Source organism: Paramisgurnus dabryanus, chromosome 6, assembly GCF_030506205.2.
Source record: "Paramisgurnus dabryanus chromosome 6, PD_genome_1.1, whole genome shotgun sequence".
NCBI lineage: Eukaryota > Metazoa > Chordata > Actinopteri > Cypriniformes > Cobitidae > Paramisgurnus > Paramisgurnus dabryanus.
In genome coordinates, this window is record NC_133342.1 from 48,400,279 (window position 1) to 48,423,050 (window position 22,772).

At 38.9% G+C, this 22,772-nt stretch overlaps 1 protein-coding gene across 1 annotated transcript in view; it reads left to right on the forward strand.

Annotated features, from left to right (window-relative positions):
* The first annotated feature begins 1,320 nt into the window (after nucleotides 1-1,320).
* The window catches only part of LOC135758115 (SUN domain-containing ossification factor-like), a 43,142-nt gene continuing 21,690 nt past the window's right edge, over nucleotides 1,321-22,772 (forward strand). The window contains exons 1-15 of the mRNA XM_065272966.2: nucleotides 1,321-1,529; nucleotides 3,036-3,132; nucleotides 3,208-3,323; nucleotides 3,838-3,930; nucleotides 8,983-9,073; nucleotides 9,350-9,458; nucleotides 9,547-9,662; nucleotides 10,298-10,365; nucleotides 15,092-15,199; nucleotides 15,859-15,964; nucleotides 17,402-17,457; nucleotides 19,301-19,380; nucleotides 20,640-20,705; nucleotides 21,101-21,178; nucleotides 21,322-21,400. Of these exons, the coding sequence (XP_065129038.1) occupies nucleotides 1,477-1,529; nucleotides 3,036-3,132; nucleotides 3,208-3,323; nucleotides 3,838-3,930; nucleotides 8,983-9,073; nucleotides 9,350-9,458; nucleotides 9,547-9,662; nucleotides 10,298-10,365; nucleotides 15,092-15,199; nucleotides 15,859-15,964; nucleotides 17,402-17,457; nucleotides 19,301-19,380; nucleotides 20,640-20,705; nucleotides 21,101-21,178; nucleotides 21,322-21,400 (1,316 nt within the window). The 5' untranslated portion in view covers nucleotides 1,321-1,476. The remainder of the gene's footprint in view (nucleotides 1,530-3,035; nucleotides 3,133-3,207; nucleotides 3,324-3,837; nucleotides 3,931-8,982; nucleotides 9,074-9,349; nucleotides 9,459-9,546; nucleotides 9,663-10,297; nucleotides 10,366-15,091; nucleotides 15,200-15,858; nucleotides 15,965-17,401; nucleotides 17,458-19,300; nucleotides 19,381-20,639; nucleotides 20,706-21,100; nucleotides 21,179-21,321; nucleotides 21,401-22,772) is intronic.

The following is a 22,772-nucleotide window of genomic DNA, read 5'->3' on the forward strand; positions in this document are numbered from 1 at the left end:
CTTTAGAAACTATATTTGAATTACAGTGGCCACGAACAGGTAGGAATGCAGTGGTTTTCTTCAGTGATATGCCATAAAATGTGATCTGATCCTCATCTAGGTCACAACAACACACAAATACAATGTGCATAAACTGACAATACACATAACCCTAGTGTCTGACACGCACTTTACATACTTAAACCATTCACGCCGCGGGTTTTCAAAAAATTCAAAGGACCAAAGTCAATTATTCCTCTTGTATCAGGGTTACCACAAACATTGCTCTGGTGGTTATTTCTACGACATTTAACAGATCAGGTGTGCGGTTTACAGAAAAATTATCAACACAAGTAAATCATTTCTCAGCCAATCAGAATACAGCATTCAATCGACCCATGGTATAATTTGAGGTATATAAAATGAGATAAATACTGTAGTTGTAAGTTGATTCATAATGCTATTTTAGTAATCGTCTGTTTTGGAAAATATGTATAATTTTATTGTTTTTAAAGCTAGAAAGCAGATTTTCACAGTGTCACTGTTTGGTTTGTGTGAACGAGCTGTTAAGACTTAAAATAAAAGAAGACATTTCAACCTAAAGCCTTTAACTTTATATTACCTTACCTTGTGTTTTGCTAAAATGTTTAAATAAGATACTTTTCCCTTGTCTGTGCTTCATTATTAGCACAGGCATTCTATTAACAGAGTGACATCTAGTGGCTTTCCATGAATAACAGACACAAGATGTTAGATAGTTTACCCAAAAACATAAAGAAAATTCTGTCATCATTTAATCACTCTCATGTTGTTACAAACCCGCATAAATGTGTTGTTCTGATGAACACAAAAGAAATATATTTTAATAAATGTTTTTAACCAAACCGTGCGGGCAGCTACTAGTATTCTTTTTTCCTACTATGGAAGTGAATGTGGTCCACGAATGGTTTGGTTACAAACATTACTCAAAATATCTTCCTTTGTTTTCATTAAAACAAAGAAATGTATAGTTTTGTAACAACATGAGAGTGAGTAAATGATAAAATTATTTTCATTTTTAGGTGAACTATCCCTTTAAGGACGTCTTCAGAATAATTGACTACGAAAAATATGTGTACTCCACGTATGTAATAACTATTTGAAATCGGTTGTGAAATCAAAAAGGTTTTTGTGTAGTTCCGCATTATTTCCCTGCACTTTTATGCGTTTACCAATGCGGCGGCGCAGTTGACGTATGATACAGTGAGCAATGTCTCGTCTATGTGTTTATTACGTCTATGTGCAGGGCCTGGTGGGTGAATGAGCAGCGGCGCCCTCAGCGGTGGTTTTGTGTAACAGCATCAGTTTGACTGTCAGTGCTTTCTTCTCTCGCGGCACTTCAGACACAGCGGTGACATTTCATCAAAATAGCGCTGAAATCACAGATGTTTCTCGTTAAATGAGTGAATAAGAAGAATAGGAGAATGATGTTCCTGTTCACTGCTGCTGGATGATGAGATGAAGCTCCAGTTATTGCTGCTTGCTTCCGTGTTTGGGCTCTTTTATTACTGGTACGTCACTCGCTATTATTATTATTATTATATAAGAGTTTAATATCGCAGTGATAGATTATTGATCTCTTCAGATGAGAAGTGTTCTGCTTTATCAGTGTGTATCAATAATAAACGGATTGTTCATTGAATGAGTTATTGTAAACAAACAGCAGGTGGATTGTAATTCATTATAAAAACACACACTGTATATCTGATGTTTGTATTTGTTGTTAATACTATGGTAATTAAACATGGTAATACTGTATTTATAACAATACCATTGTTTTACCACAGTGTTTATAAAGTTAATGTATGGCTCTGGTTAAAATGTTTATTTGGATCACCTACCAATTTGTGAAGTATGAAGTATTGTTTTAAAAACACTGTGTGTTGAGAAAACAATAAGATTAGATAATGTCTGGTTAATATAGTGCCTGTTAAAGGGATTGTTTACCCATAGTTTGTCATCATTCACTTCTGTAAAAATGTCTTTGTTCTGATGTACACGAAGGAAGATATTATGAGAAATGTTTGTAATCAAACCGTTTATCAGCGCCATTCACTTTCATAAAAGATTACCATGGAAGTGAATGGGGTTTATTATAGGTTGGTTACAAATATTCCTTACGAAATTTTCCTTCGCGTTCATCAGAACAAAGACATTTATACAGAACATGAGAGGGAGTAAATGGTGACACAATTTTCATTTTTGAGTGAACTATCCCTTTAAGAGCAGCAAATCTTGATCAGTTTTAGTTGCATATCTGAGGTTTTTATATCAGGTTTAGATCATCAGTATCTGGTCAACATTTGAAGTGGATCAAAAAAGGTTAATCAAAGTTGTCCTACGACAAGAACAGGTTTTGGGTATTGGTTTTGATCCAGTGTATAATTGTAAGATGAATGTGAAATCAAGCTTTGATGCTCCTCATATAATTGTCAGACTTTAGACTGGTTTTCACAGACTGGGTCACAGATATAAACTGACTCATGATGAGGTTATCAAACATTAGACCGCAGATCATTTGATAAAGATAACAGTTTATCCATATAAGAGAAGTACAGTTTCAATTTATCTGTGGTCAATGTTCAGGGGTCCTCAAACACAAAACTCTCTTATTCAGAAGATTTAATAATAAATCATTTATTAAACCTTATATTATGTTCATACATTTTTTTACTATACTATACATCTTTCTCTCAGATAATTCACTATTGTTTTATTGTTTCAAAGCAGCTTTACATGAATAAAAACAGGAGAGAAAAAGCATGGCGGCTAATATTAAACCGTACTAGCGAGCGTAGTAATAATGTAAGAAAGATATAAGTTAAGCCAATGTCAGCTGATTACCTAGGGGTTAAAAAAACTTCTAAGAGAAAATCCATGTGGGTAAAAACCCTTAAGTGAAATAGCATACATAGCTGATCCTATAAAAGATATACTGTGTATGTTTATGGAAAGTTTTAATAATATAAAACAAATCCTGGACATACAGTATTTCAATCTTGTTTGTTTCTATTTAGCTTTCCTGTTTGTTCGGAGGCGTCTGGAGCACAAACACTGACCACAGATATTAACAGCCATCATGACAAACCCTCAAAGAAAACAAGAAACCATGAGGTTTGATCATCATAACAATACATGTGAAATTTGTGTTGATCTGTGTTTTCATAGGGTTTATGGTTTTGTTGACAGATGAATGAAGGCAGTGAAGAGAAGAGAGTCTTCATCAGTGCTTCAGAGGAAGAGGAAGATGTCCTGTCAGTAACAGCAGCTCATCCTGATGACTCTGAGATGGTTTCCTCCTGCAGGTCAGACATCAGAGACATAAATCTGTATCACATCATCATTCCTGTGCTGCTTTCATTGGTCATCCATGCAGTCATGGTAAACTATACTGTAAACCTTCTTCAAGCATCGGTTAAGTTAAAGTTGGTTGGCGTGTATCAGCCATTATCGTCTTAAACAGGAGTCACCAACCCTGTTCCTGAAGTAACCTCAGCTTCAACACATATAGCTATAATAGTTTAGACACTAAACATGTGTTCAGGTGTTTGATTGAGCTGAACTCTGCAGATCTCTAGAAACACGACTGCCTGATGACCACTGATCTCTAAACCTGTTACCGAGCTGAGAAGAGAGACACAACTTAACAACAACTGAAACACATTTCACTGCTTTCCCTGAGCTTGTTGTTGCCTTCTCATCTGTAGACTTGTTTGAAAATTTTCAATTTTCAATAGCCGAATACAAACGGCTTTTGTATATGTTGCTAATGTTTGATAAGTGTGGTTAAAGTGATTTAATCTCTGATGTTTGTGTCAGTAATGTTAAGGTGGATGAGAGTAAATCCATCATCACTCGTGAGTCTGCGTGTGATCAGACAGAGAAACTTCAGTATGACCCTTCACTGAGCAGGTAAATTCAGATCTAAATGGACACAATACTGATGGATAATGTCATAGTTTTTTATCATTTGTGTGATGAAGTGATGGTCCCTCTCTTGAGTCAGGAGAATGCTCTCTTTGTCTGTCTGTCTGTCTGTATATGAGCTGAAGCTGGAGGCCAAAAGACGTGAAACATTTTTAAAAGTTTAACTCAGCCTTAGGTTCACACTTTAACCAAGATGAAATGTTGTGACAGTCAGGAAAAGAGTTGCAGCCGGTCTAACACAGGTGGCTTTATTGTTAACTGACTGAATCATCCGCGGGGCATTTAGATGTGCTAGTTTTTCATCAACAAAATCTGAGTGAAACATTAACATCTACAACAGCTACTTTTTACCCACATATATTTCTACATATTTTCGACCGAGGAGCAAAGGATATAGCGCAAGTTGTGATAACGTTAATATAAATGGACTCCATTTATATGGCGCTTTTAACAGACCTATGGCCATCCAAAGCCCTTTACAAGTTGCCTCACATTCACCCATTCACTTACACATTCATACACCGACGGCGGTGTCAGCCAATCAAGGTGCCATCCAGCTCGTCAGGAGCAGCTGGGGATAGATGTCTTGCTCAAGAACACTTTGACACTTTGCGATTTGTAGACAACCTACATGAACCACTGCCTTCCCTTGTTGTTATAGATAGTATTTAACCTCAGAAGATCCGGGATTTGGTTTGTCTTTTTTTCAGATTTCTATCAGCTATTTTGGGGTTAGGAAGAACCAATAAATATAATAACCAAATATTTTTCTAAAAACATGAAGCAGTTTTATTGTCCATGTTTGTGTACAACCGGTTACAGTTACACAAAATTAAATATTATGGTGAAAACATCAAAAACATATGTGGACATCCAGGTCTTAGGAGGTTGGCTGTTCTGAAATGATAACAACATCTAAATGACTAAAATTTTCTATCAAACCTAATTTAAAGCCCAATAGTAGTCAAGTATTTTCTCAGTTAAAGCTCATCTTTGAACATCATAATAGCATATCGTCTCTGTACGATGAAAACCACGTATGTCCATTTTGCTGATTTTGAGATTTTGAGATGGATTGAATGTCCAGGTTCATTTTCGTATACAGTATGCTTCACAAATCTAAATGGCCAATGTAAAGTTGTGAAATCATGTCATCTGATTTTCACGTATATCCATTTGGTGTCAAAGCTGTCAATCACACCGCATATACTGGATAGCCGGATAAACATAGCCTGGTGAGACAATGACTTTCTTTCATCGAGGTAAACGTTTCACCCCTGATACCAGACGTATGTCTAGGAGTGACAAAATTACGGTAGGACTGTGCAAACAAAGTATCTGTCTAGCATTACCATGTCAGTGTATTGATTCATTGTCCCTTCATAGTTTGCAAGAGACATTTAATAAATTTATAATTAATATTAAATAAACTTAGCGTACTTAATAAACTAAGACGTAGGCTATTTAATAAACTGAGCGTATTCATCTGTCAATATGAAACACGACTTGGCCCTTCTAATTAATGATTGGAAGAACGCGTATCGACCACAGTAACTGTAAAATATGCACGTATGTCTATTTAAACTCAATGTTGGTCAAATGTGGATTATATCATTACACTGGCAAGAATATGGTAACATGTAAAGATGCCGTACCAAGTATGACGACGCTACATTCAACTGCTTTTGAAATACAGTGTTTTTTTCACTCCCTGAAAAGTAACCGTTTTTGACATACGTGAGTTTCATCGGGCAGCGACGATATGCAAACGTTTTACCTGTCATAGTAATTTCGTCATGTAATCTTTATTCGCTGTGTCAACAGCACTCACACTGCATGTGTAAGCAGCACAGAAGTAGAGCTGAAGCAGCTGTGTCGCAGTCGTTTCAGCCCTGAGTCTATGGTGCATTCAGTCTGATAAAGTATAGATTTTAAAATGAAAATTGTGTAGGAACCCTGAAATATGCATTGCCTACTGTATTGCATTTGTTTGGTAGCCTACATTTACAAATACTGGCTAATATTTGTTTCATTAAGACATTGCTGTATTCTCCATTTTACCGGGGCTTCTCAAATTTGCACTTAACAAGCCTATACGATGTTCTTCAATTTATTTTTCTTAAAAATTATATTTTGCTGTATAGCTTATCCTAATCTTTTAATCATTTTGGGGAAAGGCATGTAGCCTACTTTGCATTCTTCTACCTCATTGCTCCTCGTTGTTCTGGATTTACCAATAGATAAGCCACGCAAAATCATCACAAGGGAAATGCCTTCAACGCAACAGCTCTAAACCTGCATGTGTTTGGCATGTGTTCAGGTAAAAAGATAGGTAAAAAAAAATGTGTTCCCTTTCTGTCCCTCACTCAACATTGTGTCGATGATGTAATACTCTGCTTCTATTAAAAACAAGCCAGTGAACATTGGCATGCCCAAACCCCACCCCGGACTTCCGGTTATAAAAGGGTGATGGAATGCACCACTCATTTCGTAACAGTGCACATTCTGGGTTGAGCGAATGTCAATTATGGTGGTTCAGCAACGCCATCTCTGTCTGAACCTTGCTAGGTTGTAGGATGCTGTTATATTTTTGGATACCCACATCTCTCAAAGTTGCCTTTTCAGCTGCACCGGCGAGGATTTTAACCCAGCAATTCTTAATGGTGAAAAAGCAGGTGGAAATTTTTAAACACATCCTCCTGCAGCAGACATGCCCAGCGAGGGCTCATACACCGTCTGCTCTCAACATTCTGCACCGGAGCGGACATTGCTTCCTGCCCGCAGGTCGAAACAAAGGAAAACATCAACTACCCACCAGCAGGCAGATAAAGAACCCCCCTCGGGCTTCAAAGCGATACTGACACAGAGGACCCAGAGAAGACGAGATCACCCAGGGCAAGGTGAGGTCTTTACATCTTCAGCCTCTTGTTGACCAAAGAGCAGTTTCATTAATCTCTGGGTCAAACTCTATCTTACACTTGCTCTTGTCGCCCCTGTTTCTCCCTTTAATGCCTGTTGAGACATGCTTTCTAACAGGCACCAGCTGGGGCAGTGATTGGTGCTCTGGGTTAAGCGATGTCCACTCTTGTGCTCTAGCAGCACCATCTCTGGCTGAATCTTGCTGAGATGCGGGATGCTGAAAATGTTTGCTTTAGGAATGCCCACATCTCTCCCCTGTTTTTCCCAGAACTCTAATGCCTCTTCACCCTCCTTCATCGGGTTCAATCATTCTTTTGGTGCCACTGGCACGGTTTCTGGATGTGTGGTTAAGACCTTCCCTCTTAGTCATGGTGGCTCCTCACAAACGATCCAGACCTCTATTGCAGTTCACTTTCGAGGGTCGCACATATCAGTACAAGTTCGTCCTCTTCGTTTTCTCCCGGTCACTCCGCATCTTCATGAAGGTCACAGAGACTTCTCTCTCCCTACCAGGGACCACCAGGAAAAGGGCATTCATATTCCCAATCACTTCTCAACATTCTCAGGATCAGTTGTGGGTTTACAGGGTGCTCTTTGGGGTTTCAGGTCTACTGGCAAACTGTCCCCCTTGTAGAACTCTTTTCTCAGGATGGAGACTGGCTTGGACAGGTCCCTGTCTGCAGTTGCACATCAACTACCTGGAGCTCTTGACAGTTGTGCTTTCAGTTGTTGGTTCATGACAAGCATGTGTTGCCCCGGACAGACAACACAGCGATGGTAGGTTATATAAATTGCCAGGGCGGTTTACGCTCTAGTCAAATGTGACAGCTTGCCCATCACCTCCTCCTTTGGAGTTAGCAGAGACTCAAGTCCCTGCATACCATTTACATCCCGGCATCCTCAACCAGGTACCGGATGTTTTCTCACGGCAAGTCACATTCCGTGGGAAGTGGCGACTCCACCCTCAGGTGGTCAACTCATCTGGAGTCGATTTGTGGAGGCACAGGTGGACCTGATTGTATCCCAGGAATCCTCCCATTGTCCACTTTGATATTCCCTGACCGAGGTTCCCCTCAGCATGAATGCCCTAGCACACAGCTGGCCCCTAGGCTTTATCAAATAAGATTTCCCCCCATTGAGCCTAATACCCCAGCTTCTGAGCAAAGTCTGGGAGGACAAGGTACAAGTCCTGCTGGTATCCTTTTTGGCCCACCCAGACGTGGTTCTCGGAACTAATGCTCCCTACAACATCCCTCCCTGGCAAATCCCTCTGAGGAAGGATCTCTTTTCTCATGGGCTGGGCACAATTTGAGGACCCACCGATATGCTTAGTCAGACCGGTGCTCACCTTTCAATAAAGAAAAGGGGAGAAATGTTTGTCTCCCTACACCCTGAAGGTGTACGTGGTGGCCATTTCAGTGCACCACATTTCACATTTTTGAGCCCCTGGAGTCAAGCTTAGCACCCTCGCTCAGAAGATGACCCTTCTGATTGTGCTCACTTCTATCAAGAAGATTGGTAACCTGCAAGCCTTCTCTATTTTCAGTGAGTGCCTTGAATTCAAGTCAGGTTTTTCTCACTTATCTTGAGGCCCCAGGGTCGGCTGCGTGCCCAAGGTTGCATTCAGGGACCAAGTGGTAAACCTGCAAGCCCTCCCTTCAGATGATGACCAACCCCTTTTGCTGCTGTGCCCCAGCCCATTGGATCATGGGTGCCATTTTCCTGCCATACCGTACCAAGTATTTGCTGTGTCCCTTGGGGATCCATGCGCGTTCCCGCCTCCTCTTGGGCATTTGAGAACTTTGCATGTTTTGCAGACATCTGTTAAGCTACGGGTTGGGGCTACACCCAGCTCCTTTGCTAGATTATATAATTTTAGGATTGAGCCAGCTTCTTTCAGTTTGTCAGATAAAATTTGGATGAGCGGTGCATTTCATCCCCATTTTATACCCCGAAGTGTGGAGCGGGGTTAGGGCATGCAAATTCCACTTGCCAATGTTCATTGGCCTGTTTTATATAGAAGCAGAAAGATTGGTCATCGACATAACGTCTCGTTCCCTCCATCAGGGAACAGAGGTTAGTGTCTTAACCAAGGCGTTTTGTTTATTGTTTTCTAAGGTTTAATGTCAATGAGACCGAGAAGCCCATTAAGACCAATAAAGACCAAACTGGGATAGGGACCAACGTCTCTCATATCCTGAAAAAACAGGTGAAAACCATTACAATGTTTCTGTTAGAGCAAAGTCTTATTTCTGTAAGATAAAAGATAAATGTTTCATGATAACTGCTGTGGACTTTGATGTCAGGACTTCTGCATCATAGCAATCTGGAAAATTATGTAATATAAAACTTTTTGCCTGTAATGAATATATGCAGTTGTAGATTCATTTTTCATACGATTTGTATATAAATAGTTTTTACATGAATGGTTTATGTGTGATAGTAGAAGAAGGGACACATTGTTAATTTTCCTTTTATTGTAAAGGGAGGCAACATGAGCCCAGAAATTGACCCCTCTCCACTTTGTAAAGATCAAGAAATTCCCACATTTGATGAATGGACAAAAATCATGATGGAGGTGGAGAATGAAAAGAGTAAGTTGAAGTTATTTAATAGTTTCACACATGTCCCTTTTGATACTGACTGTAATAATAATAATGATAATAAATCTGTTGACTTTAGGTCAGAGTTTGCGTGTTTCTAATGGTCTTCATGGGAAGAAGGTTCAGCAGACCTTCACTAACTATGCCTCTGTGGAGTGTGGGGCAAAGATACTCTCTTCAAATCCTGAAGCAAAGGTAACAGAGCTATTCTTCATGACCTCCTGTTTAATGATTTTATTTCATGACTCTCACTATATACAGACTTTAAAGCAAAGCATATTGACTGCATAGACTTGTGATCTCACAGATCTTGTTAGCCGGTGGGGTTTTGACAGATGTTTTTTCTAAAGAATGTCTGGGTGGCTTCATTTGACTTACACTTTCAGAAACTCTGAGACCTGCAAGCTGTACTACACTTACTCTAGGTTCATTGTAGTGACTACCAGATGAACTTTCCCTAGATAAACAGGCTACTCTCTTGGAGCTTTCAAACCATATACAGTTTGTCATGATTAGATAAGAATTCACATGCAAAACACTGAAGTAAATGTAGGTCTCCTGCTGGCGGGACAGTGACATTTTGCAGGATATAAATGTTTTGAGGCACACTCTCTTCATAAATGAATCAATTACTCTCCCTACATAATTTATTTGATAAAACACTGTTGAAATGTCTATTCTAGAGGCTTAGACCTTTCCAACGATATATAGTTTGTAGTGATATATTAAAATTTACATCAACAATATTGTCCAGTATATGGGACAGCAATGCTTAACAGTTTAAAGCATAACCTATCTATTTACTTGCTTTTATTCATTGTTTTTTCCAGAGTACTTCAGCTATTCTGATGGAAAATATGGACATGTACATGCTGAATCCCTGCAACAATAAGATCTGGTAAAGCACTTCATCAGTACTTCTTGCCAATAAATAGAGTGCTGTATTTACTTCCAGAAAATGGAAATAAAAATGTGTGTGTTGCCAAGGTTACTTCTTATTTGCAACCTTTTTATTGTACTTTTTTATTCATTTTTCATTTTTGCTTGCTAAAGACAATAAGAGCAGGTGTAGATCAAAATATAAAGCGGACCTGTTTTGGGCGACTCCGAATAAAAAACACAGACTTAACATTACGGTGGGTTCCAGTGTTAAGAGAGCCCTTTACTTCCTGCTTTTTTGCCTCATTATGCCTCATTTATGGAGATGCTGCAAAGTTCAAATGTAGATTTCCTATCTCCACACCTAGGTGTGGAAGAGACGGTTAACAATTTTAATATTTTATCTCAGGAAGCATTAAATGATGCTGTACCTTTGAGGCTGGTATGTAGGAAAAATAAATCCGCTCCGTGGTATAATGATCATGTTAAATTGTTAAGAAGGCAATGTAGTTCTAGTTCTAGTTCTTTTATTTATAGAGCACGTTTTACACAGTCAGCAGACTGACCAAAGTGCTGTACAGGTAAACATATAAAACAAACCAAATGCATAGTAATATATTAAAACAACATTAAAATAGAATTTGGCAGAACCCATATCAGTAAATAGTACATAAATCTGTGTATGTCAGTTGACAAACACACAACATACATTTGACAGAAAGCAATATGTCTGCAACTGCGTATGTCAGTTGACAATACACAAACTACACAAGTCGATTAAAACAGGCATTTATATTTAGTCATTAACAAAGGCTAGAGAAAACAGATGGGTTTTCAATAGGGACTTGAAAATACCTAAAGATGGAGCAATTCTGATATGCATTGGCAGACTGTTCCACAGCCTCGGGCCCGTGACAGAAAAGGCTCTATCACCTCTGTGTTTTAATCTGGTGGAGGGGATTTTAAGCAAATTTTGATTACCAGAACGTAAATCTCGGGGGGGGTTGTATGGTCGTAGGAGTTCCGATAGGTAGCTTGGGGCCAGACTGTGCAAACATTTGTAGACAAATAAAAGTATTTTAAAATGTATCCGGTACTGAATCGGCAGCCAGTGGAGAGCTCGAAGAAGTGGGGTAGCGTGATCGTATTTGCGGCCTTTCTTTAAAAATTTAGCAGCTGCATTTTGGACGAGTTGTAATCGATCTAGTTGGATTTTGGAAATACCACTGTACAAAGAGTTGCAGTAGTCTAACCTTGACACAATAAAAGCGTGGACAACCGACTCAAGAGATTTTTCTGGCAGTGCGTGTTTGATTTTGGAGAGCAGACGGAGCTGGAAAAAACTTGCTGAAACTACTGACGAGACATGTTTGTCAAGAGTGAGCTGACAGTCCAACATAACACCAAGATTTTTGGCACACTTTTTTTGTGTATGACAACGTGAATGCAAATGGAAGAAAGATAAACTCCAGATTTCATATGAAATGCTAAGAGATTCTTTGGGGGTTTATCAACGGGCTATGAAAGCGGCCAGGTCACGACATTTCTCTGAGATCATCCAGAAAAATCATCACAATCCTAGGGTGCTTTTTTCAACAATTATAGACTTCTTAAACCCTAAAATAGAAGTGTCTGAGGATATATCTGTAGAGTTTTGTGAAATCCTCTTGAATTTTTTTGTCGGGCGTATAGCAGACATACGAAAGAATATTCAGCATAGTTCATATGTGCCTTTGGATATGCTGAGTTATTTAGCTTTGATCCCATCTCTCTGCCTATGCTGTTGGACATCATAGGGAAACTTAAAACAATGTCGTCCCCCGAGGATATTATACCAACAACACTTTCAAAACAAGTAAGTGAGTCGATTGGTCATTTTGTTTTATCTATAGTAAATAAGAGTCTATTGTCGGGAATTGTTCCTAGCTATTGTATGCAGGCTGTAGTGCAACCGCTACTGAAGAAATCAAACCTAGTTAAGAAATTGCTGTGTAACTATAGGCCGATCTCTAAGCTTCCTTTTTTAGCAAAGATTTTAGAGAAAACTGTTTTTAATCAACTTGAGACCGAAAATACCATCGGTGAAGTTTTCCAATCGGGGTTTCAAAAATACCACAGTACAGAATCTGCATTACTAAAGGTTTTTAACGATATTTTAATGGCTACGGACGCTGGTGATGTAACCCTACTCCTGCTGCTAGATCTCTCAGTAGCATTTGACACACAATAGACCAAAAAATTCTGCTCTCCCGTTTGGAAAATTGTGTAGGGATCCGGGGAAATGCTTTGGAGTGGATTAAGTCCTACCTTCAAAATAGAACTTTCTCTGTACAGATGGGAGAATGTAGGTCCTCGTCAGCGCCCTTATTCTGTGGTATTCCTCAAGGTTCCATTTTAGCTCTGGTTTTATTTTCATTGTATATGCTCCCGCTAGGTCAGATTATGAGGAAACATGGTATCTCTTTCCATTGCTATGCCGATGATACCCAGTTGTACCTACCGTTGAAGCCCACTGCTGATCACGCTGTTGATAGAGCCATAGAATGCTTCGGGCAGATTAAGGCGTGGATGTCCGCTGATTTTCTGTTTAAACGAATCAAAAACAGAATTGATTTTATTTGGCACTTCTGTTACGGTGGATACATCTAAAATTGAGTTGGGTCTTCTATCTTCGTACCGCAAAAATCAAGTAAAGAACTTAGGTACAGTTTGGGATAATGCATTAAAACTTGATAAACAGATAAATGAAGTCGTAAAAACGAGTTTTTTTCAGTTGAGACAGATATCTATAATTAAGCCTTTTATATCACGGAAGGATATGGAACAGATGGTACATGTGTTTATTTCATCAAGGTTAGATTATAGTAATTCCCTTTATTATGGGATGAGACACAAAAACCTAGAGAGATTACAATTAGTTCAAAACGCGGCCGCTAGACTTCTAACAGGAACGCAGAAATATGATCATATTACACCAGTTCTAAGAAAATTACATTGGCTGCCGGTCTCTTTTAGAATTGAGTTTAAGATTTTATTATTTGTTTTTAAAGCACTACACGGTACTGCTCCAAAATACCTAGTGGATCTAATTCAGGTGCAAAAACCTAGAAGAGCGTTACGATCTGTATCATCAAATCTGTTAATAATTCCGCGGACCCACAGGAAGATGCGGGGGGACCGCTCGTTTGCCGTTGCCGCCCTTAGGTTGTGGAATAATCTTTCACAGTATGTTCGGGAGTGTTCTTCTCTTAATGAATTCAAGCGTAACTTGAAATCTTATTTATTTACTGTGGCATTTGATTGTGTATGATCGGTGGTGGAATAGCTTTATGGCCAGTGTAAATAGAGAGATGGGTTTTATAACGCATTGAAGGTTTTAGCGTTTTATTATGTATTCCTGATGTTGGGCCTGACGTATTTTATCATTGACCAAACGAGAGGTAGCAATTGTGTATTCTTATTGTTTTTATTTTAAGTTTTTATTGTGTAACAATGTTTGTTTTTAAAATGGTATTATTATTATTTTTTATGTACAGCACTTTGGTCAACTTCTGTTGTATTAACTATGTGCTTTATAAATAAATTGAACATTGAACATTTTTCAAAACAATTGCATCCTAATAATGAAAGCGCGCCCGGGCTTGGATCGATAAAAGTGAGTGCGTGCATCTGGGGGAGTAGGGAGGGGTGACAACCGCGCTGGGACATGGTTTGGTTTGGATAATGTGAGTGCTCCCTAAGTCTCATGTGTGCCCAGAATGTGTCTGTGAAGTTTCACCTCAAAAACCCCACAGATCATTGATTATAGCATGTCCAAAATTCCCCTATTAGGATGGGAGCAAACACTCACTGTTTTCGTGTGTATCTTTAAATGCAAATGAGCTACTGCGCCTCGCTTAACCCAAAAGGCGTTTGCAATTTATACAGTGACTGCTTTTTCGGTTAAATAGATTTCTGTGAATATGATCCTAGATAATAGTATCTCAAGCCGCAATAGCAACAACATGCTAACAAACACATTTAGAAAAGTGATTTGCACACATTCACATAATGTAAACTCCAGCGCTTGCTCTGAATGTGGAGTTGAATTACAAACAGTTGGTATAGAGCCATCGTTTCAGAATAAACTACTGTGCCAATCCAGCGTTGCATTGTCTCAAACTTTCAAGGCACACTCACTTTATAAATGAAACTAATCCACTGTGTCTTTAGCAGCTCAGATGTCAGGAGTTATGTTCACTCTTACGCCTCGTTTCCACTGGCTGGTACGGTACGCAACTTTGTCCATTTCCATTGCCGGTGGTACCAAAATAGCGAACCGTATGTACCACTTTTTTGGATATATCTAAGATATATCTGTCACTGCTTCTGCTCAAGCATGAAGACAATGACAGACAGTGCGCAACTCCTGAGGGTTGGATTATGCTAATATGGCAGAGGCCTTCAGCAGTCCTTCAGTAAGGCTTAAGCATCACATTGTGACATTACATTGCTAAGAAAATGAAAACTGCTTGATCGATGAGAGTGTGGTTTTTTGTGTGGTTTAAAAGGGAGCAGTGGATTTTTATCATAATAGGGTGGTTGTGCACACATACATGATGTTCAAACACCATGGAAAAGTGAATGTGGCATAATAGGTCTCTTTTAAATCTCTAAACAAGTACAAATAGAGTGTGTGTTTGTATTCACGAATGTCTCACATCTACACATCTCTGTTGGTCTATTCACATGCACATTCCATCTAGGTTCATTATCGAGCTGTGTCAGCCAATTCAGGTACGGCAGCTGGACATTGCCAACTTTGAGATCTTCTCCTCCAACCCCAAAGATTTCCTGGTCTCAATCAGTGACAGGTCAGCACTCTCATATTTGAAATTTGATGTTTGTTGCTGCAAATTGGTTATTTTGTGGTAACCATGGTTTTACTACACTTACGATGTTTTTTTTGTTTTAACTGTAGTAAAACCATGGTTAATTTTCGTAAGGGAAGATTTGTCATATTACGTCGTACCCAAGATGTTTTTAATTACAATTTAACTTAAAGTAATAGTTCACCGAATAAAAATTACCCCATGATTTTCTCACCCTCAAGACAAGAAAAATATCCATATTTAAAACTTAATAAGCTGTACTAACTAGCTTCCGGTAGCGTCCAATGCGCATTCACCAGAGAGTTTCAGCAAAGTACATAGCGTACGATGTGTAGTGACGTAGTGACAAACATGGAGACACAGAAGAGAGACCAAAACAACATCAGTCACAAATAAGAAGGCTAAACCATGGATGGCAGAGGATTAATAAAAAAACAGAAAATAAATGCATAACTTGAAAGTATTAAGAAGAGAAAAGGTTACTTTTATGTAACATTTATATGTAAAATATAAATGGAACCATAAAGTGCCCAAATTTGTCCACTAATAGCAGATCAGTGCAGCTGTAATTAACACCACTTGTGTGTTAAAAATGTATGTTAATACTTAAAACACAAATTAATATTTTTGTTTGTTTTCAGATATCCAACCAACAGATGGCTGAAGCTTGGAACATTTCATGCACGTGATGAGCGGACAGTGCATAGTTTTCCACTTGATGAGCATTTGTTTGCTAAATACATCAAGGTTAGTGAAAATAAACAAAAGTCAATAAAACCTTTAAACCTTTCAAGTGCAGGATTTTAGTTTATAGTTCCCTTTCTCTCCCTTTTCTTTCTTCTGCATAACATCTTCACTAAATGCATTAAGCTTTTTTCATTCAGACTTGACTTGAACTTGAGCACAGAAACTCATGAAAAACAAGTCATTTTGATATCAATTACATTTGTTATGAATGTCGCGTTTAAAATAAAATATGAAAATAAATTACAACATTACATTAAGAGTTATGCATACTGCATCATCTTTTTTTTCATGTTAAGCATTACAACTTATTGCTACATGAGCACAGGAATGTACTGTAATGGCAAATCAGAGAAGTTTAAATGAGTCATCGCTACAGAGATTCGTTTCAAACAGTCATCTCCATTTATTATAACGAGAGTTTGTACTGTTCCCTTTCTGTCTCTCATTGTGGTGTGTCAATGACGTGACAATAGTCATTTACTTTTGGAGCCTGATCAAATCTTAAGCGGCCAATGACGTCATACCCTGGGCACTTCCTGCATCATTTTAAAGATGTTTTTCTGGTTCTGTTTACTTGGATGATTTGTTGCTGTGTCTGACAGGCATTAAGTTTGCATTGAAACAGTTTTTGTGGATGTGTCATGTTCTCATCATGAGAGTACATCCATCAGAACGTTGTGGTCGTGGCTTTCGTACTTCTTTATTCACCACAAACGATATGGAGACTCCCATGCAAGAAGCATCGCCAATCCTTGCCCCACAGTCTTTCTGTGCTCTGTCAAACTCATTTTCATTGACATTACTTTGACATTATCAGTCCACAATGATGACGAGTAATTTACTGTGATTTACTGTCAGACGTGGATAAATCTTCTGAGCATCAAGAACTTTTTGGGGGGCAAGCCAGTAGGAGCAGCTTGGCTATAAGACTATGAGGTATTGGAGCAGTTACCCTGTTCATGTGAACTCTTGTGCTCAGTGCTTCATAGGCTTCATTGACTCTCTTTTCTACTGTAGGGTTCCCAGTTAGTAGCCTGTGCATTGCCCTCAGTGGTGTCTACCTCCTTTTGATCATTGTGTCTGTTCACCCTGCACAAGGATCTTCCTGTGTTTTACCCAGTTGATGAGACCAAATGTTTTACTCATGTTTACCTCCCCTTGGTAGGTTGCGCGCCGCTCTCCATAGTGCTTTCTCTCGAGTGGAGGGTAGAGCATTTCCCACTCGTCACAAGTGTTTTGAACCCTCCACTTACAGCTTTAAGTGATAAAACATATCCATGGATGTCTTGTAGGCCGATTTTTAAGTAGGTCGTCATCAGTTTTTTTAATCAAAGTCATGCTGCCATGTAGATGTAGATGCCTTGTTGCTTTTCATGATATTGTACTTTTGAGAATAATCAAACAGGTGAAACTACCATTTTATTTATTTATTTGCAGGTGGAGTTGCTGTCCCATTTTGGCTCTGAACATTTCTGTCCTCTCAGTATGGTCAGGTAATTTATATTAGCACAGCTTTCTAGAATTCTGTTTGGTCAGGGACATCATTAAGGGATCACAATCTTTTAATATTGACCACTAAACTGTATGATTTACCATCTGAGTCAAAGTAGCTTCATTGTTATGTGGTGAAATGAAACAATAGCCGTTTTTCTAAAATCCTGCCAAACCGTTCTTGTTGTGTAACTGTTCAATACCGCGTCGATCCAACCGAGACGGTACGGTTATGGTTGTATTTTTCCACTGCGAGTCTGATAATAGCTTTCAATTAACGTGTTATACAAATGCGTCAGTCCTTGTGTTAATAACACAAGAGTTAACAGATGGTATGCGATGTAAATAGCAAGCGCATTATGGAGGAGACTCTTTTATTTTTTGCTTATAGGACTACTTTTTACCTGACCTGTGTTTACTTTGCTCGAACAACACGCTTTACCTGATACAGAGTGAAACTTCTACTCAGACAACAGACGAGTGACTGATCCTGAGCGGCGATCTCACTACATAAACTTAGACAACTGTGCTGAAAATACCGGGCCGAGAGCACTTTGTAATCGTGCTATGGCGAACTAGGCTCAAGTGGAAACATAAATGTTACCTTTCATTACTGTTCTTAGAGCGATTTGGCCCGACAGTGAAAAAGTGCTAAATATTTCACCAGGGCACTTCAGACAACACTGGGCAAACTGTAGTTAAATGTATGGTTTAATTTAAGACCATAATTAAATGTATGGTCACCCATACTTGAAATGTGACACACACATACGTAGAGCGTGCCTGGCTCAAGGGCGCCAGTCAGAAACCTGCCGGCCATGAGACTCAAGTCCGACTCACTAGTCTCTCCGAAATTGTTGGTACTAACAAAATGATGAATAGTTGCTGGCAACTGATGCGACATTTCAGGAGCAATACATTTTTTTGTTAAATGGAATGACATCTGATTAAAATACCATGTGTGATTAAAGGTTTTAATGATCATGATCAGTGCTGTACTGGTTTGTTCTTCTGATTGTAAGGTTCATAATGACCAAAATCAGCCGACCAATCGGGTATGACAGCAAAATAACATGAGAAACATCGGAGAGTAGATGGCTCAGTATGCTTTCAAATCACACAAAATGGTTTCAGTTGGTTATTTGTTGTGGTAAATGGATCGGTCAGCAGTTAACAGCGCATCACAAATATTTGTATACATTTGTGATGTGATGGTGACACAAAGCATGTAATCATACAGCAGATATATCAGAAGACTTTTAACTAGTAGAGCAGATTCTCACATCAAGAGCGCTGAACTCATGAGACTATGAGACATTTAGGGGTTGTGTACACCAAACCTTTTTCGCCCGCGGCCGGTGCATGTTTTCAATTGTTTCCAATGGAAGCTCGGCGTTTTTCAAATAAGCCAGCAGCTAGCGGTTTTCTTCCGCGCTGAAAACCGGCGCACGGGGGTTTTCCGTGCTCAGCACCGAGAGTCGAAAAATTTTCAACTTTGGATGAAAAGCTCCGCTCGTCAATGTCAGTTCTCACGCGGCCGTCCAATCACAGTGGAGGAGGGGCGGGACAAGTATCAGAGCAACCAACTGTCTCACAGCTGACGTATCAGAGCTACCAAAGCGCTTAGCTGAAGAAAGCTGGCATTCGGCGTTGTCCAGGCGTTTTCAGCCGCGTTTAAAAGTTTTGGTGTACACAACCCCTTAGTCGGTTAATATGATATGATGGGTTTACTGAGGGAAAAGACCTTCATTTACTCTTTCTCTCTCTCTCTCTCTCTCTCTCTCTCTCTCTCTCTCTCTCTCTCTCTCTCTCTCTCTCTCTCTCTGTCAATTGTCTTTTATAAAGAGTTTTTGGCACTAGCATGATGGAGGAGTATGAAATGAATTCATCTGACAGACCACACTCTCGAGATGACCAGGACTATGGTAAAGGATTTTTGGCTTTACAGTAAGCTTTAATTTCCTTACATTAGTTAACACAAATTAAGAATGACCAAAACTTCTACCGCATTTATTCATTTAAAAGGTTACACATACTGTATGTAAAATCAAAAGTTGTACCTCTTAGCATTAGACATCCAGCGGCCAGCATTTTTCCAATCTCTGAACAACTAAATGGACAGTCTTACATGGCAAAGACATCTATGGGCTTGCTGTGTTCATCGCAGTGTCCATCCTGAGGATCTTTCACAAAGATCATTGATTTTTTTTAGAAATGCATTGTGGACATTAAATATTCAACTTCTGACCATTCTACCTCATGTGCACGAACTCTTATAATGTCATCCTTAAATATTAGACACCCTGATGGTCTGTTTATCATCACAGCTGATTTTTTCAGGAAACTTTTACTCAAAGTATGGACAGCATGTCTCCAATCTGACCAGAGGTCAAAACCCTCTCGACCACTGTTACACTTTACACAAAGCAGCATACAGGTCCATACTAACAGCTCAGATCATGCCTGTATTCTGTTTTGGCTGTATTCTGTTATAACAACATTTTTGGCTGGTACAGTAAGTCTGTATGATAACAGAAAACTGTCTAGCAGAATGTAGAATAAAGGCCATCACAGCTACATGATAGATAGCCTCATAAATGTTAAAAGAAATAGTGCTAGCTTACATTTAGATATGTAGTTTACTGGCTTCAAGAAATGATCTGTGCATGCAACCCGCCACTGATCTACTGGCCGTCTATCAAATGTGATGCCTGCCAAGCGACCACCGGCTGAACCCGTATAATCTCCTTATCCGTTTACATATATTTATATTTTTATATATATATATATATATATCTTCCAAGGGTTATTTCGTCCTAGGACTTTTCCCATTGTTTTTCTCCTAGGGGGGTTTTCCACCCCTTGGAGTCAGATGACTTTGGCTTAACGTAGCACCCCCTTTTATACGTAAGTCTGTAAAATCATTTAAAGATGAATATAGAGTTTTGATTATTTGCCTTTTTTAAAGCCAATCCTCAGACTGCAGAAGCAATAGAAAGAATTGATAAAACACACATGATCTGATTTTAATGTGGGGACATTTCATGTGATCACTTACAAGCACCTGTCAGTCAACAGTTCCAATACCTCCATGTTTACTTATTTCAGGAAGTTACAGTATATCTAAATGTATGGAAAAAATTGAATGGTTTTTAATCATTTTTTTATTTTCCAATTTTATTAGATGAGTCTCCGGATTTTGTGCCATTAGATGACAAATCCACCAAAAATCTGATTGGATCTGCTAAAGGTACAGTAAATGTACATCAGTGATGTTAAACTCATTTTAGGTTGAGGCCTGGATGGTAAATAACCTCACAATGTGAGGGTCACCATTTTTTAAACCTTAGTGTTCTGATAATTGTGTTAATATTAACTACACAAACTACATAATAATTAGGACAAAAAAAAAACACTACAAAACACTGTGAACACTACATTTACATACTCATAATGTACAACACAAATCTTAGGTTGAAAAGCCTTCATTTAACTTCATCTGTATGAAACCTCAGCAGAATAAAGAAACTCATACAGGTTTAGTACAACATGAGGTTTCAGTGGTTTGTGAATAAATCAAGGCCCACAGTTAACTCAGCAGAATATCATTGACATTTAATTAATAGTCATCTGATTATGTTATAGATGTGCTTCTTACAATGGTCAACAGCATTGCTGCTAATGTGCTCGGTGGAAATCCAAATAATACTGCAGGAGAAGGAGGTCTGTTCCTTGTTTCATTTCTTACAGCACTTTTATAAAAGAGTAATTTTGATTTTATTTAAACTAATATGATTGTCATGCAAAACGATGATGAAGTATTAATAAAGAAGTTGGGTGAATGAAACTTGACTTGTTTTCTGCAGGAAATGATTCCACTGAAGACTTGAATATGTCAGGACTATCTTTACTTACTCAACCCATCCACTCCACCTCATCCGCTGTGTATGTAACTCTTTCAAAACTTCTTTACACATTTAAAACTTTCATGGTAAATGCTGCCACACACAACATTTTAATTAGGCTGATTTTGGGCCAACTAAACTGTCTTATTATCTGATTTTCTTGTGGTGTAATGTGTGTTACAAGTGATTTAATCTGCTCAGAAGAACACATGAACAGCTTCAACTTCAATCGTAATTATTCAGCATGTTGAAGATTACTGATTAGAAATTGTGTTGTTAGCAGCACCACATGTTCCTGTAAAGCTTAGTGGTAGAACATTGCGTTAGCAGCAGGAAAGATCATGGGTTTGAGTCCAGGGAACACAAATACTGATAAAAAGTGTGTACCTCCTGCTGCTAACGCACTGTAAGGGCCAATCTCATTTCTCTGTCTTACCCCTTCCCCTTTGTCTTCCCCTTGCCCCTCGAAACTGAGTGAAGGGGAAGGGGTAAGACAGATTGTTCGTCTAAAAAATGAGACACCACTCGATGACCGTTTGCATCCCCTTCCCTTGCCACTAAATGGCTGCTACCTAAACAGACAAGCGTTGACATAAACAAAGAAGATGCCGTCGTCTCAGGTTGTGGTATCGATTGCCTGAGCTGAGCTCAACAAATAGCGCATAGCATTAACTTAGCTGCTAGCTAGCGCCTTAACTAGCGACTCAAAACAAAAACATTACAATTAAAACCGCTTGAACATATTATTAGAAGTATCATATAACATGAGTGTCATGATATAATCTCAATGAAACTGCTGAAAATAACGTTACTTTCATTTGTGCAACTCCTTGACAGTTTGATGTTCAGCCATAAAACATCTTGATGCCGGATCTCCTGAGAAATTCCTACGTTAACGTTTACCCCTCTCTTTCAAGTGTGGTTCTTATCACACTTCGTTTCAAGGGCTGTGTATCCCTACGCCTTGGCCCTAGTTCTTGATCAAACTGAGAATTGAGACGCCACTTCGCCTCACATGAACGCACAAAACCGAGGGGTAGGGGAAAGGAGTAAGACAGAGAAATGAGACGCACCCCCAGTCTCTTTGGATAAAAGCTGCTAAATGCTAAATGTAAATGTAGAACCTTGAGGACAGGCATGCAGACACTCTATAGATTGTCATGTGAAATACAACAATACCCAATCAGACAGCATGCTGACCTTAAGCTTGTCCTGTAACTTGTCAATGTTCACGCCATCTCACGAAAATTTTAACCAAACTTTTTCTGCAACTTTTTTTGTAAAAAAACAGTCCCAAGTCGTATTATTGCCTATTTCTTCTCGTCATTCATCCTCCATGTTTGTTTTCTGTTAACGTCTGACCCCAAAAATTTTAGCAAGATTTCCTGTGTTCACTAGGGGTGTAACGGTAC